The 17,458-nt window shown below is 30.7% G+C and overlaps 2 protein-coding genes and 1 pseudogene across 3 annotated transcripts; 2 read left to right on the plus strand and 1 right to left on the minus strand.

Moving 5' to 3' along the window:
• Positions 1–6,875: 6,875 nt before the first annotated feature.
• On the plus strand, positions 6,876–10,038 carry LOC107931054 (protein YLS7). The gene is made up of 4 exons (XM_016862840.2): positions 6,876–6,998; positions 7,334–8,079; positions 8,394–8,668; positions 8,927–10,038. The coding sequence occupies exons 2-4, from the start codon at positions 7,566–7,568 to the stop codon at positions 9,734–9,736; spliced, it is 1,599 nt and encodes a 532-aa protein (XP_016718329.1). The 5' UTR covers positions 6,876–6,998; positions 7,334–7,565; the 3' UTR covers positions 9,737–10,038.
• Positions 10,039–11,724: 1,686 nt separating this feature from the next.
• Positions 11,725–15,457, plus strand: LOC121211232 (AT-hook motif nuclear-localized protein 6). 2 transcript variants are annotated; one of them, XM_041083790.1, is made up of 6 exons: positions 11,741–11,918; positions 12,142–12,548; positions 14,144–14,211; positions 14,324–14,455; positions 14,651–14,812; positions 14,908–15,457. In XM_041083790.1, the coding sequence occupies exons 2-6, from the start codon at positions 12,197–12,199 to the stop codon at positions 15,199–15,201; spliced, it is 1,008 nt and encodes a 335-aa protein (XP_040939724.1). In that variant the 5' UTR covers positions 11,741–11,918; positions 12,142–12,196; the 3' UTR covers positions 15,202–15,457. The 2 variants fall into 2 exon arrangements, with proteins under 2 accessions (XP_040939723.1, XP_040939724.1); XM_041083789.1 differs by having other exon boundaries at positions 11,725–12,548.
• Positions 15,458–15,517: 60 nt separating this feature from the next.
• Positions 15,518–16,919, minus strand: LOC107931061 (probable rRNA-processing protein EBP2 homolog; annotated as a pseudogene).
• Positions 16,920–17,458: the final 539 nt, after the last annotated feature.

The raw sequence follows: 17,458 nt of genomic DNA on the forward strand, positions 1-17,458 counted from the left end.
GTTTAGAGATTAGAAAGCAGTTCAATTATTAAAAAATTATGTTAAAAATATTGTTTTATTGAGTTTAAATATGTTTTTTTAATAAATAACATGTTACTCAACATTATTAGACTTTTTTTAATGTCAATAATTTAATTAAATTAATTTTTTATCATTTATAAATATTATTTTTTTCTTTAAAATGCTTTGTCAGCGGCATCCTAAGAGAGAACATTTTCAAAGAAAAAAGAAATGATTGAGCAAAGAAGAAAAAAAAAATTGTACACATATATTCTGCCACGGTCAAATTTTTGGTTGGACCCTTTACACCTAAAATATTATGGGTTTTATCTTTAGATTTTGTTGAGATTTTAAATGAGTTCACAGAGTGACTCTGTCGAACAAGAGCGAGGTAGGCAAGCTTCTTGGTCTCTTCAATTAAAAAATTTGTGTTTTAATCCCTTTGAAATTTAAAAATGGTAAATTAATATATTCCAAAATTACATTTTGATCTTTCTAAAATGATAAAATTATGATTTGATCTTTCTAAAAATTACATAATTTTAAACTTACAATGAAGAAATTTACATTTTAGTTATCACAAAAAATTTTAATTAAATTTCAATCCCATCAAAAAGAATTTTCAACTCAAGAGTTAAAATACTTGAAAAAATAATTAATTCATAAAGTGAAAGTAAGTCATTGAATGCCTAAAAACATAAATCATACGTATCGTATATAATTAAACTCGAACCTATTCCTTACAGGTATAGTTTATAATCAATTAAAATTCAGATTAATATCTAATCAAATGTAAATTCAATGAAGCTTGTCAACATTCAATAAAACAATTGTAATCATATTCAATCAAACATTATTTACAATTTTCAATCACTTTAAACATCAATGCCATTCATCAATACATTAATTAAAACTAACCATGAATTGGTTTTTGACCCATTTCTCTTATAAATAAATAAATAGATTAATTAATTATTTATTTATTTTTAATGATTGCCTCTTAGGCCATGAGTTTAAGGATAAGTGCTATATGACAAAGAAATTAGAAAAAAAATACTAATTTAAAAAGATTTAATGAAGAAAATCTAACTTAAAGAGTTGACTAATTGGAAGAAGAGGGGATGATGATCATGATGAAGAATGGGAATATTGGATTGAACTTATATTAAATTATATGCATAAAGTTAAATAAAATTTAATAAGATAGAGGATTATATAGTACCAAAACAGGATAAAGTAACTTTTAGTCCCTAAATTTATATTTTTTTTTCAATTTGATTCCAAATTATTTTATCTATATTAGTTTTGGAATGTTTCAATTTAATCCTTAAATTTTGGATTCAGTAAAGATATGATGATGTCATAATTTGAGATTTTACCATGTAATCACTTGAATTTTTTTCAAAAAATTATATAATATCTAAAAAACCCAAAAAAATTAAAATTTAAGTGATGACATGATACATTCTCAAAGTGTCACATTATCATACTTAAATGTAATCCAAATTCAAGGACCAAAGTAAAAAATTATCAAATTTTGAGACTAATATAAATAAAAAAAATTCAAGGACCAAGATGAAAAAATTTGCCAAATTCAAAAATTAAATATTTTTTTATCTCTATCAAAATTAACATTTAATTTTGGGTTGTCCAATGTATATATATATATATATATATTAAAAAGAAAACCCCACTTACTCATTTCAGGTCACATGGGTAGAGGGAATATTTTTTGGGGTTGGTTAATTTTTATTTTTATTTTTATTTTTTACCTTTTTTTTTTTTTGGTGGACATCACTCAACTCAATTAATCATCATATACCATATTAACCTAGTCTAAATATTCGGTGTTATTGTTAAAAAAATTGTATTAAAAAAGTATATATATATATTGAAATTAAAAAAATATGATTTAAAATATTTAAATTATGGAACTTTTAATTTCAAAATTTGACATTTCTAAAAATGTTAATTTACAATGTTTTGTTCTGTTTTTTTTTTCTCCTTTTACTTTGGTCTTTAAAACATTAAAGGCTGATGCTTTCTTTCTTTATTCTTTGTTTTTTTTTCTTTACCTTTATTTTTTTGCCTAGCAATTGCATGGCAAACAAGACAATCCCTGGTTTACTTGTCTGTAAATAAATAGGCAAACCCTCCTACATATATGATTACTTTTTTTTCTTCAAATATTAATAATTATTTATTTTTATTGAGTAATTAACAATTGAGAAGAAGATAATATATATGATCTTATGCTGGATTGTTTTGTTTGTTTCTTTCAATGGATTGTTGGGAAGAGCAGCCTCCCCATAAAATCCTATTACATTTTTATTTTAAATTCCAAAATTTTATATTTATTAAAATTAATTAGGGGGTGTAATGATACATTTATTGCATTTATAGACGGAAAGTTTAGGTTCGAACTTTAAAATGAAGGAAAAAGAGAGTAAGTGAGTGATTGATCTCCTTAAAATGAAAATTTTTAGTTTTAACCCTTTCAAATTTTATAAAATTTTAAGTAAATAATGGTGAAATTATAGTTTAGTCCTAAAAATGATGTACTTTTGATTTAGTATTTCTAAAAATTATATAAATATGTGTATGTGTCTCATAAAAATATATAATTTAATCTCTCTTTCAGCTTCACCCTAACTCTGAAAATAACATTATTAGGAGGGACATTTATAAATCCGAAAAAAATATCTTCATAAATTATAAAATATGTATGAATAACACTTTAGTAAGATTTCGAGTTCAAATCATATAAATAGTAAAAATAACACTAGGAAAGTTTTAGTTTCTATTTTAAACTTCAATTCAATTTAACTTCAAATTTAATCAGAATTCGATGTAATTAGTGTAAACTAATAAAAAATAGTTAGATTTAAGTGTAGATTATAAAATAGTAAAAGGAAGTTAAAAGTGAAACACCTTATAGGATGGATGCAATGAACCAAATATTTGGGTATACGAAGTGTGGGAATATTTTAGATCCCATAAGATAATAAGACAAAATGTATCAAATATTAATAGACCAAGATCTAGCACCTCAAAATCTATGCCTTTAATCTATTCAATCCCTTTGACTTTCTACTATTTACATTTATTTGCTCTAACTCTATTTTTTTTTCTTCTAAATGAAGGATTAGCCACATTATCTTTAAAGCCTATTCTATATAAAGTTATATATAAAAACTCATATATTATGCTATTTATTAGAGTAAATTAAGTAATTAATCCTTCACATTTTGTAGGTTTATTAAAGAAGTAAATGTTTGTCACGAGTTTTAAAGCTGCTCCATACTCAGGGTGAGAATCAAACCCTCGACTACTGGTGAAGTTGTCATCTCATCTAACTCCCGTGGTTCATATATTTTGCATTTTTAATTATGTTTTTATAAAATGAGAATGTTGGTTTGAATCTTATAGATAATATTATTAAGAAATTTTATAAACTCTAAACATAAATTGTAAAATAGATATGAGTAATACTAAAATATGTTGTAAATCGAAATCTAAAAGTGGTAAATACATACAAATATTTAAATCTCATATGTATTGAAAGTTAAAAAGCAATAGAAAATGGAAGTGATCCAACACAAAGTTAAGATTTATAGATAAATTCAAAATTTTAGAGTTGATTGTTTTATGATATAGTGTTTAAGGTTTAGAATTAAGATTTAAGGGGTAAAGGTTTTAGAATTTTATAAAATTAGGTTTAATATAATATTTTGTATTTAAATTTGACTTTTTTTTTAAATTTGATATATATATATTTTAGTCCAATTTGGTATTCGAATTTGACAATTTTTCTTAAATTAAGTTTTTTTGTCCAATTTATTACTTGAATTTGATACTTTTTCTTAATTTGGTACCCAAACTTATTAAATGATATACAAATTTCTCCTAAAACACTAATGGTGTTAAAAAAAATTATGTTATGCTACAAAATATCGTTAGTATTAAAGAAAATTCATATTAAAAAATTACGCATTGAGCTATACTTAACAAATTAATATTGAATAAGAAAAAGAGTTCTAAAAACTCAATATAAAATAAATTCATTGTTTTAAATTAATAAAACTAAATAAATAAATAAATAAAACTAAAATTAATTGAACATTTAAATACAAAAAAAATCATATCTTTTGCCACTTATCGATCATATATTGATTATTTTTTTCTACCTTATAAAAAATAACATTAGTAATATATAGAAGTAATTTGTATAACGTTTGGCAAATTTAGGAACCAAATTGGACCCAACAAAATTAAGTACCAAATTAAAATAAAGTGTCAAGTCTAAGTACCAAATTAGGAAAAAAAATAAGTTGAAATACCAAAGGTTATATTAAGCTTAAAAAATAATAAATTAATTTTTAGGAATTATATTAATAATAATAAATAAATTATAACTAAATAATACTAATATTAAATCTTAAAAAAAAAAGAAACCAAAACAAAAGGCTTGGATTTGGCATGGTATCATTGCCCAAAAATAATTATATGAAGTAATTAAAATAAATCCAAATTATTTTTAAGTATATCTTCTTAAGTATACTTTAGCTATGCTAGGACTTAAAAAAATAAACAATGAAAAGGAATGTATTGGCCAAAAAATATCTTGAAATCACACTTTAATCTAGCGTCTATTTTTTTTTTCAATGCTTTGTGATGAGATTGTGGGCTAAAAGTCTTGAGAACCCCATGCGTAAGCCAACGTGCAGAATAGGATGCTAATGGTATGGCATGGCCGCAGCACGCTGGCTAGGTCGGGTGCAGCTACGCGGTCCGGTGGTGACTCCACATGAAATCATGAAATAAGGCCTGTATATGCTCACTAACTAATCAAAACTGGCCAAGTCTGTGTGTGTGAATGTGATGCTAAAAATCAACAAATTTATAGTGCCAAAGGTGATGATGCCACTTGCATCCATATAGAAGAAGCTTGGGTGATGACTATTCCACTTTCTTCCCCAAACCATTATTATATATGCACTTCTTACCAATAGATGGGATTTGGGTTTGGAATCATTGATTTAGATGGGAGATATTTAGATTTTAAAAATTTTGAGTTATTGGAATTTAGGTTTTATGTAATTTTAGGTTTAGAGTTGTATTAGATTTGGGTCATTTTTTATTGGGTTATTTTTGGTTTTGAGGCTCAATATTTTTGGAGTCGATTTTGATTGTAAGTTATTATAGGTTTAGATCATTTTGCATTATTTTTTCAAATTATTTCAAGTTTGTATGATTTTGATTTTGAATCAATTTATATTCGGATTAATTTAAGTTCGAATTAAATAAGTTCGTGTTTGCATCAAACTCTTCAAGTAGGCAGATGCATTGCCCCCCTAAAAAATGATAGATTTTTCATGTAACTGCTTAAATGTTTATGAAACTAAATGTTCGTATAATAATAAAATTATACTTTGACTCCTCAATAATTTACATTTCATCTTTAACTCCTAAAGCAATTTTCTAGCTTTATCCTCGTCTATATTGCACAATTGTTATCCAATAATTTTAATAAACATAGAACTAGAATGAAGGGGAACTGTCCTTAATTCTCCATATATTAACTACAAAAAGGAAAATGTTGAAGAATAATGATCTTAATGGGCAATGAAGGGAAGAACAGACACAAGGAAGTCTCTGGTTGAAGGAAACAGTTGTTTCATTTTGGCTGGACATTCCTACAAGAAAAAAATGGTCCCATAACCAAACACACTTTTAGAAACATCTGTTAAAGAATATAAGATGATGCTCTCTTTTCTGTTTATTTCTCTCATTTCCCCTTTTGGTTTTTGCTTTGCCTTTAATCCAAGAACTACGTGCACGTGTGATCATCATCATTCTACGTACCTTCATGAGGCCTAGCTAACATGCTTTATAATTTGCTGCATGCATTGAATTTGCTCAATAAAATTTTAAAAGTAAATTAGTAAAGAGTGGACTGACTGTGTCCACCCTTTTAATAAAACCTATCAATTATATTATTGGATTGTTTTTAATTTGTGTAAATTTGGATTAAGTTAATATCGGTGTTGTTTGGGTTTGATTCATTCGAATTTGAAGTTTGAGTCTTTCAAGTTAAGCCATTTCAAGTTCTTTGTTTAGGTCATTTGAAATTTCAATTATTTTGAGTCTAAGTTTTTTAGATTCAGATTGGACGAATTTGAATTATTGATTTTTCATGATCAAATCAATTTGAAACGAGTTTATTTTCAATTTGATAGGATTAAATTTTCATGTGTAAGTTAGAAGGGTTTTTTTTGTTTCAGGAAGGAAAGAATCGATAAAAGTATCATGGAGGCCAAGGTACTGGGAGTCAAATAGCATTTTATCTCCTCTACTAAAAAAATAAATAAATTAGTCTCTATACGTTTGATCAAAGAGAAAAATGGTCATCTCTGTTAAAAATTTCATCCATTTCTATTGTTAAAATTTGGTCCATGTACATCAGCATGAGGTACATGTGACACGTCATTGAAAAATCGGTCATTGAACTATTAGTAAATCAGTTATCATCTATAATTTATCTATATAATTAGTCATTGAACAATTCAAAAGTTTTCATTTAAGTCATTTTAACACTATATGTTTTTAGAACACTATATATGACCCTCTAAAATTGTATCACATCATCACTTAAAATTATATATATATTTTTAATTTTCAAGTGATGATATGGCATAATGTCAAAGTGCTATGTTAAACTTTTAAAATTTTAAAGCCCATGGATCAAAATAAATCTAATTGCCAAGTTTCGATACCAAAATGAATCTAGTTCTTAAGTTCAGGGGCCAAAAATTATATTATCCTAATTTAAACACATATCGGCAATAAAAAATTATAATATTCCTTTTCTTGTATTACCCGATCCCAAATTTTGATTTTCCCTCTATTAATCCGAGTCGATTTCGCTTTCCCTAAGATCCAGCTACAAAATTCCACAAGTCCATCCTTGCATTTTCCTTTGTATTTCACCAATTACTGTAAGTTCGAAGTTGAATTTCAGGTTTTTCTGTTTGTTTTTTTTTTAATTTCCATATCTGCAACATTCAAATCTAATTTAGTTTATTTAGTGATGTTTTTGGATATTGATTAACAGAGAACTTCTTTTAGATGTTTGATTTATTCTTAGTAATTTTACTTATAGTCAAAATAAAAAGTTTCTATTTCAGAACGAGCTTTGATAGATTTATACTAATTCCTTAATTATTGGAGATTTAAGATTTTCCTTTTTTGATGTTAATTTCCAAGTTTAATCAATGATTACTTTAATCACGGATTTTTTTCTCCTAAGATTTGTTTTGTTTTCTTTTTCCAGGAAATTTGATGTTCTTCTGAGATTCGTTAATAGGATTTACTAGATGGTTTCGTTGATGGAAGCATATGCAATGAACTTTAGAAAAGAAAATTTTGATTTAAATCGATTTGAATGCTTATAAATTATCGATTTAGAAGTTTACTGTGAAATTCTCAGATTCTTCGGGTATAAACAGTTGTTATTTAGTTAGTCGATCGATCTTCACTTCGTTTTAGTACTTAATAAGGAAACCATGACATTGGCTTCCCCAAAAGGCAATGGTAAAATGGTTGCTTTCCCTCGGGGCCTTACTTCCATTGCAGCCTCAGTTGTGATACTAGCAATGTTCTTGATTTTTGCTTCTTGGCTTCTAGTTTCGTTTCCGATCGGTTCAGCTATTAGAGGATATTTTTACAGTGTTGATAGGAAAATAGTTTTGCCTGCATCGAAGAATGTAGATTACAGCTATAGCAATTCGTCATCCGGGTTGAATTTAGAACTGCCCACGATGAGTTCAAATAGTTCTGTTGTTGTTAATAATGAAAAAGCACAAGTTTCCATTAGATCTGTTGAAAAGGATTCGATGGCATCTGAGTCTAATGTAGAACCGTCTTCTAGTGGCAAAGATTCAGTTGACTTGAAGAATAATGAGACTCTGGAGAAACCTACAGAGCTTCCAAAACTGTCGTCTAGAGCAACAGAAAAGAAGGCAGACATGTCCTGTTTTCCGTCTAGCAATACATCTGAGAGCAATTCTGTTGATTCAGGTAGTATTCCTTTTACACTTGTTTTGAATTAAAATCCGATTTTAGATCAACTTAACCGTGGCTGCCATTCTTTTTTGTTCGCTCGTTTTTGCTATAGTATAGGTGGAATCTTCCATCCGATTTTAGATCAACTTTACACTAGTTTATTATGTTTTATCACTAGGTTTATGCTAGATGTCTAACATGGTAGCTTGCTGATGTTGTTTAAGTCTCGAGTCCCGCATCATGAGTTCTTTTAGTCCCCTGTATTATTGTATAAAGTCTCTTCAAGCTCGGGGAGATTCTGATTTTCATTTCGATTGGTTACTCTCTAGGCTGTGACCTATACAACGGAAAGTGGTTCTATGATCCACAAGGACCATCATACACCAACAATTCTTGCCCTGTCATAACACAGATGCAGAATTGCCAGGGCAATGGGAGGCCCGACAAGGAATACGAGAATTGGCGTTGGAAACCCTCTAAATGTGACCTCCCCAGATTTGATGCCAAGAAGTTTCTCGAGTTGATGAGAGGAAAGACACTTGCTTTCATTGGTGATTCTGTCGCTCGAAATCAGATGGAATCGATGCTGTGCCTTCTCTGGCAGGCAAGTATCTACACTCTTAAACTGCCAGTTTCTTGGCTTAATCCGTTGTTTCACATCGAGCAGTTTCTTGGCTTTGAAATATTAGAACAATGGTATGTCCGGGAATGGATTGTTTGTAGCTTTGTGATAGGCTCATGCAGTCTGAAATATTATTTCCATTAGTTAATGTTAGTAATATGCATCTCTGTACCTTTAGGGTTCATCTTTCTTCATACAATAGATTGATCTTTCTTATATCTACTTTCGGGATCATTTTAGGTTGAAGTTCCACAAAATCGAGGGAACAAAAGAATGCAACGATGGCATTTCGTGTCAACATCTGTAATGATAGTCCGGATATGGTCTTCTTGGCTTGTTCGTGAAACCACTGAAAAAATTGACTTTGCTCCCGAGGGTGTTACCAAGCTTCATCTTGATGCTCCTGATGATAAATTAATGGAGTTCATCCCAAATTTTGATGTGACTGTTATTTCTTCCGGCCACTGGTTTGCCAAACAATCTGTCTATGTCTTGAACAATGAGATTGTGGGAGGACAATTATGGTGGCCAAATGGATCTCCTCCCATGAAAGTCAACAATGTCGACGCATTTGGAATATCTGTAGAGACAATTCTCTCCGCAATTCTTACACACCCTAATTACACCGGTCTGACTATCGTACGTTCCTTTTCTCCTGATCATTATGAGGGCGGGGCTTGGAATACGGGTGGATCATGTACTGGAAAGGAAAAACCTTTAGCCATCAGTGAGTTAGTGGAGAACGGTTTTACAAATATAATGCATGAGAAACAGGTCTCGGGTTTTGAACGTGCTGTTAAGAAGGCAACAAATAAGTCCAAGCTACAGTTGATGGACATTACCGAAGTCTTTTCGTATCGCCATGATGGCCATCCAGGCCCGTATAGGAATCCGGATCCAAATAAAATCACAAAACGTGGTCCAGACGGAAAGCCACCTCCTCAAGATTGCTTGCACTGGTGCATGCCAGGTCCTATTGATACCTGGAATGAACTCGTGCTTGAAATTATCAGAAGAGAATTCGATGGCAACCGAAACTTGTCGTCATAAGATTTGATTGCGTGCTTCTGTAATTGAAAGCAGTAACATATTCAGTTCAGTGAGATGTATGAGAAGAGGTAAGGAAAGTCCTTTGTGTTTATACCTGTTGTAGCAGATTGTAACATTGAGCTATTTTACTAGGGAAAATTCACTCTTTACAGGAAAGAAAACAAATCTTTCCAGAGAAATTTTTGTTTGGTATGTTTCTACTCTTCTTTTTCTTTTTCCTTCAGTTTCTTGCTATATGTGGCTGATGATTAAATTTAATTAACACTAATGCTTTTAGCAAAAGCATGTCCGGTATTTATATACTTTTGGAAGAGATCTAATCGTAATTTTAACAAAAAATTTTTAGTAATCGTTATGTTGACAATCTCGATATAATTGATAATGCATCTTCAATCTATAAAAGTATTATGGAAGCTTTTATACTTAGGGTTGAATTACATTTTATCTTTTATATTTAAAAAATGATCAAATTAATCTTTATACATTAGATTAAAAAGTAAATCGATCTTTTTGTTAGATGTTTCATCAATTTCTACTATTAAAATTTATTCTTTGTACATTAACATAAAATAAACATAGCACGTCACATATAATTATTTAATTATTTCATCAGTCATACTAATTTTTAATAGTGAATGAAATTTTTAATAAAAAAATTAATTTACTCTTTAATTTAATATATAAATACTAATTTATTTATTTTTAAATAAAATATAACCAAACTTTTTTTACAATCTCCTTCATATTACTTTTACCATTTTCAATACGCTTCTAGTGCTGCAAAAATTTATAACAGTGGCATTAACAGTAAATTCCTGAAAATAAGAGGGTATTTAGTTTAATTAACTTTAGTTAACTTTGGTTTAACTAAACAAACAAAAGAAGATTGTTAGTAGTTGGAAAATGCCATGGATGGCTCTTTACAGTTCATAATATACTATAAAAATACTATTTAATATAAATGATTAGATTAATATATATATAAAAAAAAAGAGAGAGATTATTTTTAGTTAACTTTTATGTGAGCCAGTGAAAAAATATGTGAAAAATTATTCTAAGAAGAAATTGGTAATCTTTTAAATTTAATTATATAAAAGTCTATAAATGTCATTAGAATTATTAATTTTAACTAAAATTTCGAATTACCCTTATTTTTAGAATTATATATTTCAAAATTTTTAGTAAACTAAATAATAGATTACATTGAGTTGATCGCAGATAAATTATCAAGAAAGTTATCTTCTTTCAAAATCGCTATAATCTTTAAAGTGTGATCCTCAAACATGCGTAAAGCTTCATCACTCGATAAAGTCATTTTTGTCAAAGCATCAACTATCCAAACATACTTCAAGGCTCATTTCTCTTCAAAGGCTAGGATTTATTGAATTCGTCTAATTATCTTGCTCTCACAAATAAAAATAACATTTACAAGATTATCCGATTGAATAATAACCTCATCATATCTTTATTTTATAAGGAGAAATAAATCATCCAATATACTGCACATCTCAGCAACCTCGACTGTATATTTCAATTTTTTTGAAACATTGTATTTTATATTGAATTAATTTTATTTTAATTCATCTAAGTAATATTATTTTTAATTTATGCCCACAAATTCTACTATTAAACTCCATCAAAGAAAATCACCTTTTAGTAAAATATTTTATTAAATTTCCAAGACGGACGTGAACCGTTTTATTAACCAAAATTCATACTTTGAATTTTGTAATTAAAATAATAAAAATTATTTAATTAACTATAAGAAGAATTTTTTTAGAAAAAAATCACAAATAAGAATAAAATACTGACATTTATCTTTAGATAATATTAAAAAAAATAAAATATCCATATAAATTTAACTTTATTTTAAAATAAAAATTCCCCTAGAACAATCCTTAAAATATTATTAATTATTAATTAATTTCACAATATTAAATGATTTATTACTATATTTTCTCTTTTTTTTTTCTAATTATTTTTACTTTATTCGTTTGTCTTCCTTTTCTCCTGCAAAACCCTAAATTCTTGTTTGCTGAACAAATTCTTACCTCATGCCAAAAAAATTGCATTTTTCTTCTCTGTAATTATTGCTATTTTTTTATTTTTTTAAAATCATTATCAAGCTTTGTGTCTTCTCAAAAATGAAGATTTAAGCCACGAAATTTTCATTGTAGAAAAAGTAAATCCAAATTTAATGCTCATAAAACTGAGTTCCTTTTGATCTTCGAATTTTTTATCAAAGTTATTATCTTATTTTTTTTTCAAACTCTTTTTTCTTCTATTTTATGCTTTTTTTACTCTGTAACTGAGCTCAAGTTGTGTTATTTTCTGATAAATTTTCTGTTTTTTTTTCGATTTAATCGCTCTAAATTTTTACAAATAGCTTCAATCTTCAATCGTAGGTTGCAGGGTTTTAGGGTTTTAGCCAGTTGCGATTTGTTTTTTTTTTTCACATATATGGAGGACAAAGAGGGACCTACGCTCGGTGTCACAGTGAAAGGAGATGAAGGTCTAGATGGCTTCCACGTGGCCTCATATGTGGGGCCTACAGTTCCGAGCATCGTTGCACCTCCGCCTAGCATGGTAGTGCCGCCGGGACATGGGACCGGTTCAGAGATGATGAAGAAGAAAAGAGGAAGACCGAGAAAGTACGCACCGGATGGATCTTTGGCCATAACATTGTCGCCGATGCCGATATCGGCGTCGATTCCGATGAACGGAGACTTTCCTGGTTGGAATCAGGGAAGAGCCCAACCAGTTGACACGTTCATCAAAAAGTCGCTTAACTATGAGCTCGAGACCAACCCAGGTATTCTGAAATTTTATTTTATAGCAATAAATTGTTTCTGTCCTTTTTTGTTCAAAATCTTGGGGTCTCAGAAAATGAAAATCTGGGCTAAAATGTTAAAAGAGTTTCAACAATTCAACTTTCAACTTACTATGTTATTAATAGGTAGCGAGCAAAACAAAAGCTATAGGTAAATTTTATGAAGCGTTTAAGAGAGGTATATAGCTCATTGATTTGAGAATTAGGAGTTATGATGAACTGGGCTTTCTTGAGTAAAAGTATGGATTGTATTTTATGGGTTAGATTCTGTTAAAATTTCATCCATTTATGGTTAAAATTTGGTCCCTATTTGTTAAAATGAGGTACACTTAACAGACATTGTGTAATTATTTGGTTATTCTGTTAGCCACCACGATGTTGATTTTTAACAGTACTAATTTGCCTATTATTTTGTGTAAGGAGGACAAACTACAATCTGAATTCTAATACAGAAGCTTCCATAACATTTTACCCCTTTTTTGTCTTTTAGGGCTTAGTCTGGACCGAGGTTTTCTACCGCTTTTTGTTCACTAGATCTATGGCTTTGTTGGCCTTTGTCTATCCGGGACTTTTTGCTTGTAACCTTAAAAAAAAAATCGTGAGGGGGACCAGTTTATCAGATTCTGGTCCATATCTGGAGGAATTAATGGTAGATACTGACTCAGACAAGCTGATTTACTAGGAGAATCTCTCTTGTCTCCAGAGTGCTATACTTGCCTTTAGACAGTGTAAAAATTGGCAGCAAAGTACCAGAATGTTGTTACTCAAGGTGCCAGTGCCACCTTTGCTTTTGTGCTTTAGTTGGTAAGGTAGAATAACTCAAGGTGCTTTAGTTCAGAATTAGTTCGACTTGAATTTACAAGCATTCCATCTTAAACATGAACCTCAATATGAAAACCGAATTATCTTTGCTAAGTTTTCATAAACACTCTATTGCTCGAGACGTGTAGCACAAGAGAAGCACTCATCTGAGTGAAGTAAAGATCATATGTTTATGTTGTGTTGTACGTAATATGTTTTAAGATACGTAGAGAGTTTGATGATATCCATTTTTGTGCTATTAGAGGTAAAGCTAATTACAAAGATGAAAATAAAAGAAATGCAAGGGAAATTCGATTTTTTCATGTTTATTGCCTTACAAGAGAGCATTACAAGAGAGCATGCCTAGGTGTACAAGTCTTGCGTTTTATTGAATGCTCCTCACCCAGAAACATCTAAGGTGCTTTTGTTGTCTAGTGAAACACGTAAAGTAGGTACAATTACCGTCTTAAATCCATTATGGAGCACCATAGTCAATGTATATATTTAGTTCGTGGGGTATGATTAAGCTTAACAGCACAATAGGGGTTGTGCAATACTTTTGGTGTGCTTTAGTGAGTAGCATGGAACTCGGATGTCAGCGATATGGGGTTTGTTTCTTGTCCCCTCATTGGACTTATGCATCGACTGGTGCATCAAGTTCTACTATGACTCTGCTTGGTTATTTGATCTTCTTAGTTCAGATGCAATCAACATGCTTATAAAAGATTTGCTGATTCATTTTTGTTTTACTAATTTGAGTACTTGTTTATATATAGGTGACAGAATCGCATATTTTGTCGGGACAAATTTCACACCTCATGTGATCACTGTGAATGCTGGTGAGGTATGCCCTCTTTGTCGATGAATCATAGGGGTAATCAATACAAGTGACTTTTTCTATAACTTTCAGCTATAATGTTTTTGTGTGTCTCTCACTTTCATTATGATTTCTGTAGGACGTTTCAATGAAGGTGATGTTTTTTTCTCAGCAAGGAGCTCATGCTATCTGCGTCCTCTCGGCAAATGGAACTATTTCAAATGTTACCCTTCGTCAGCCTACTTCATCCGGTGGTACTCTGACGTATGAGGTGTGTCCCTTCGTCCTCTAATACGAGTTTGAGTGCATAAGAATGCATGAAATATTAGTTACTAGTTTCCTAGTGTTATTAGGCCTATTCAACCAATTTAGAAAACTGGTTCCGATTTACTTCAAGTGTAAGCTTTTTGCTTTGTTCTTGTCTTTCCCGTTTAGTAAAATCTAGCTTCCCTATTATTTCGTCCAGGGACATTTCGAGATCCTTTCATTGTCTGGTTCATATATGCCTACTAACAATGGCGGAACGAAGAGTAGGTCGGGTGGGATGAGTATTTCTTTGGCAGGTCCAGATGGTCGTGTTCTAGGAGGGGGACTTGCTGGTCTGTTGGTAGCTGCCGGTCCTGTGCAGGTGAAACCATATTGTATGAAAGATATTAAGTAGTAAAAAACACTAACATATATACAAGGATCATTGTCACGATCTGAAACCTTATGAATTAACAGGTTGTTGTCGGCAGTTTCCTACCGAGTCACAAGCAGGAGCAGAAGCACAAGAAACAGAGAATTGAACCCACAGTGACTATCGTCAGTCCTACGGCTACAGATTCCATGCCTGCAGACATTAATGTGTCCTATGGTGGAATCAAGCCAATTCTCACCTATTCATTCCATGGAGACAATTCAGGTTCTTTAAACCCTATCCAGAGCTATAGAAATTCTAGTATTGACAATAACTCGCCTTCAGCTGAAAACGAATCAAACAGCCGTAGTCTATCACAGTGTCAAGTTTCGAGCTGATAGACCATGCACAATGGTCTATCTATACGGACATGAAATCCTTGTCCGAAACAAATATAAGCCCTTTAAAGCTAGGTATTAACATCATGAAGTTTTTAACCCCTAATTGTACTGTCTTGTTAGGTTTAGGTAGGATTCCTAATCGTTAGGAACCGTACTTGGCTTTCTTCACTCCGTATGGTGTATTTTCTAGTGTTGTATCACTCATTGATAGAAAATTTATGAATGATTGAAGACTGGTGTACCATTTCTTTCATTAAGTACCTTTGTATACACAATGATTTTAAGTTCTAAATGCATATTTGACTAATCACCATGACACAAACAATGTATTAAAAAGATAAGGATTAAACAACAATTTAGAGTTTAAACAAAAATGCTTAAAACAATCTATCACCTTTTCCTTTTCTTGTTACCTGCAATAGCCTTTAAGATCATTTGTTGTTTCAGCAGTGTTTTGCTTCTTAAAACCTATTCTACCTCTGAACCCGAACTCGGAATTCCAGAACTCCCTGTTGTATTTTCTTATTATTGCCCTTTTCACTGCTTTTCTTTGCCTTACCTCCAGATCAATCCCCCGGAGACACCTCTGGTCTTTTCTTGCTTGACCTCTCGAATGATTTACTGTCTTCGAAACCTAAGTCCGGTAAACCCTTTTTTCCGTCTCAAAAGCTATTCTGCTGCCTTTGTTTCCTCCACTTCTTAACGGCTTCAATCTCTTGTTTCTTTTGCTTAGCTCTTTCTTTCAACTTCTCAGCTTGAACTTCCTTAGCAATTCTCTTGGCTTCCTTGCTTTTCCCTCTTTTCGGCCTCTTTGATCCGACTCCGGCTCTTCTGCGCTTAAAGCTTGCCCTTCACTTTCTCCATGTAGGAATATTCGCGTAATAGTTTGGTGGCGCGTAATAGTTTGGTGGCCGAAGGAATTGCAACCCCATTGACTGGAACTTCTCGAATGCCAGCCTCGTCCCTTCCAATGCTTGAGTGTAAAACATGAGCTGTCTTGCTGAATCATCGTTCACCTCCACCTTTTTCTCTTGATCGGATCAAGGGGAAGTTCGTGCATCCAGTCGACGTTTTCTGGCCAGCTGATATATTAGAGCTTATTGATGAGGCCTTCCCTATTGTATACAGCGTTCTTTGACTACTCCGTTAACTTCATATCTGATATAGGCCCAGATTCAGACTCTTCCCCATTAAAATCCTCCATTACATCATCATCATCATCATCATCATCATCCACTGTATTCTCGGCTTGTAAGCTTGATTCTTTACTTTGAAACCCCATTTGCCTAAAAAAACCTACTATAAAAAATGGAAATCAAAAGGCATTAACTCGTAAGTATACAAATAGATTTGTTTTTTTTTTTAAACACCGTTTTTACTCCCACATAAAGCAATCAAAATCCATATGAGCGACAAAGCAAATAAATACCCAAAACTAGGTTTCAAATAGCGTTGTCGCAGTCGCTATTTCGCGGCGGCGGCTGAAAAGCCTCAGTAACGGCCTTCAAGCTTGAAGATGAAGCAGAATATAATAGAAATCAGCGAAGCTAAAGTCAAAGTTTAAAAATTTTACCTTATTTAACTTCCTGGTATGCCTTGCGCGGCCGAGATAGAGCGGTGGGAAGAGGCTAGCCTGGCGGCAAGGATGGTCAGAAAATTTTTGAAGGATTTTTTTTATAAAAACTTTTCTTTTCTTTATAGCATTTATAAAAACTTTTTATTTGAATAAAATTAAGAAGTTTACCAAAAGATAAATTACTATGATTTAGATATAATTATTATTTAAATATTTTTTATATAAATAGTTATTATATACTGATTTATAATTTTAATATCAAAATTCGAATAATGTTTTTATTTAATATTTATAGGAATAATAATATTTGGTTCAAATGAAATTTTTAAACTCTAAAAATATTCAGGAGATGAAAAATATTTTACAGAGATATAATAAAATATTTAAAAATAAAATTTAGACCTTATATTTAAAACTCAAATTTTATCACCAATAATCAAAAATAAAATAAAACTAAACAAAGCCTACTACATAGAGAATGAGACCCAAAGCGTCACTTTGATCTTAATTTTATTTGGGTTAGATTATTATTTGGAATCTAAATTTAATAATTATTTTTACATTAATGTCTGTACTAAATGAATGTTCATAATTTCAATGTAGAAACAATTGTCAAATTCAAGACCTACCTTGAACTAAGAAAAGGTTCAGGCCCAAAAAAATTATTTAACCCTTGTA

The sequence above is a fragment of the Gossypium hirsutum genome, chromosome A12 (assembly GCF_007990345.1).
Source record: "Gossypium hirsutum isolate 1008001.06 chromosome A12, Gossypium_hirsutum_v2.1, whole genome shotgun sequence".
NCBI lineage: Eukaryota > Viridiplantae > Streptophyta > Magnoliopsida > Malvales > Malvaceae > Gossypium > Gossypium hirsutum.

Bases quoted from the DNA above. Each gene is read 5' to 3' on its own strand.
- LOC121211232 (XM_041083789.1), top strand. From the start codon at position 12,197: ATGGAGGACAAAGAGGGACCTACGCTCGGTGTCACAGTGAAAGGAGAT. The intron at 12,549-14,143 runs GTATTCTGAAAT...GTTTATATATAG, and splicing joins TGAGCTCGAGACCAACCCAG to GTGACAGAATCGCATATTTT. The intron at 14,212-14,323 runs GTATGCCCTCTT...TGATTTCTGTAG, and splicing joins TCACTGTGAATGCTGGTGAG to GACGTTTCAATGAAGGTGAT.
- LOC107931054 (XM_016862840.2), top strand. From the start codon at position 7,566: ATGACATTGGCTTCCCCAAAAGGCAATGGTAAAATGGTTGCTTTCCCT. The intron at 8,080-8,393 runs GTAGTATTCCTT...GTTACTCTCTAG, and splicing joins GAGCAATTCTGTTGATTCAG to GCTGTGACCTATACAACGGA. The intron at 8,669-8,926 runs GCAAGTATCTAC...GGATCATTTTAG, and splicing joins TGCTGTGCCTTCTCTGGCAG to GTTGAAGTTCCACAAAATCG.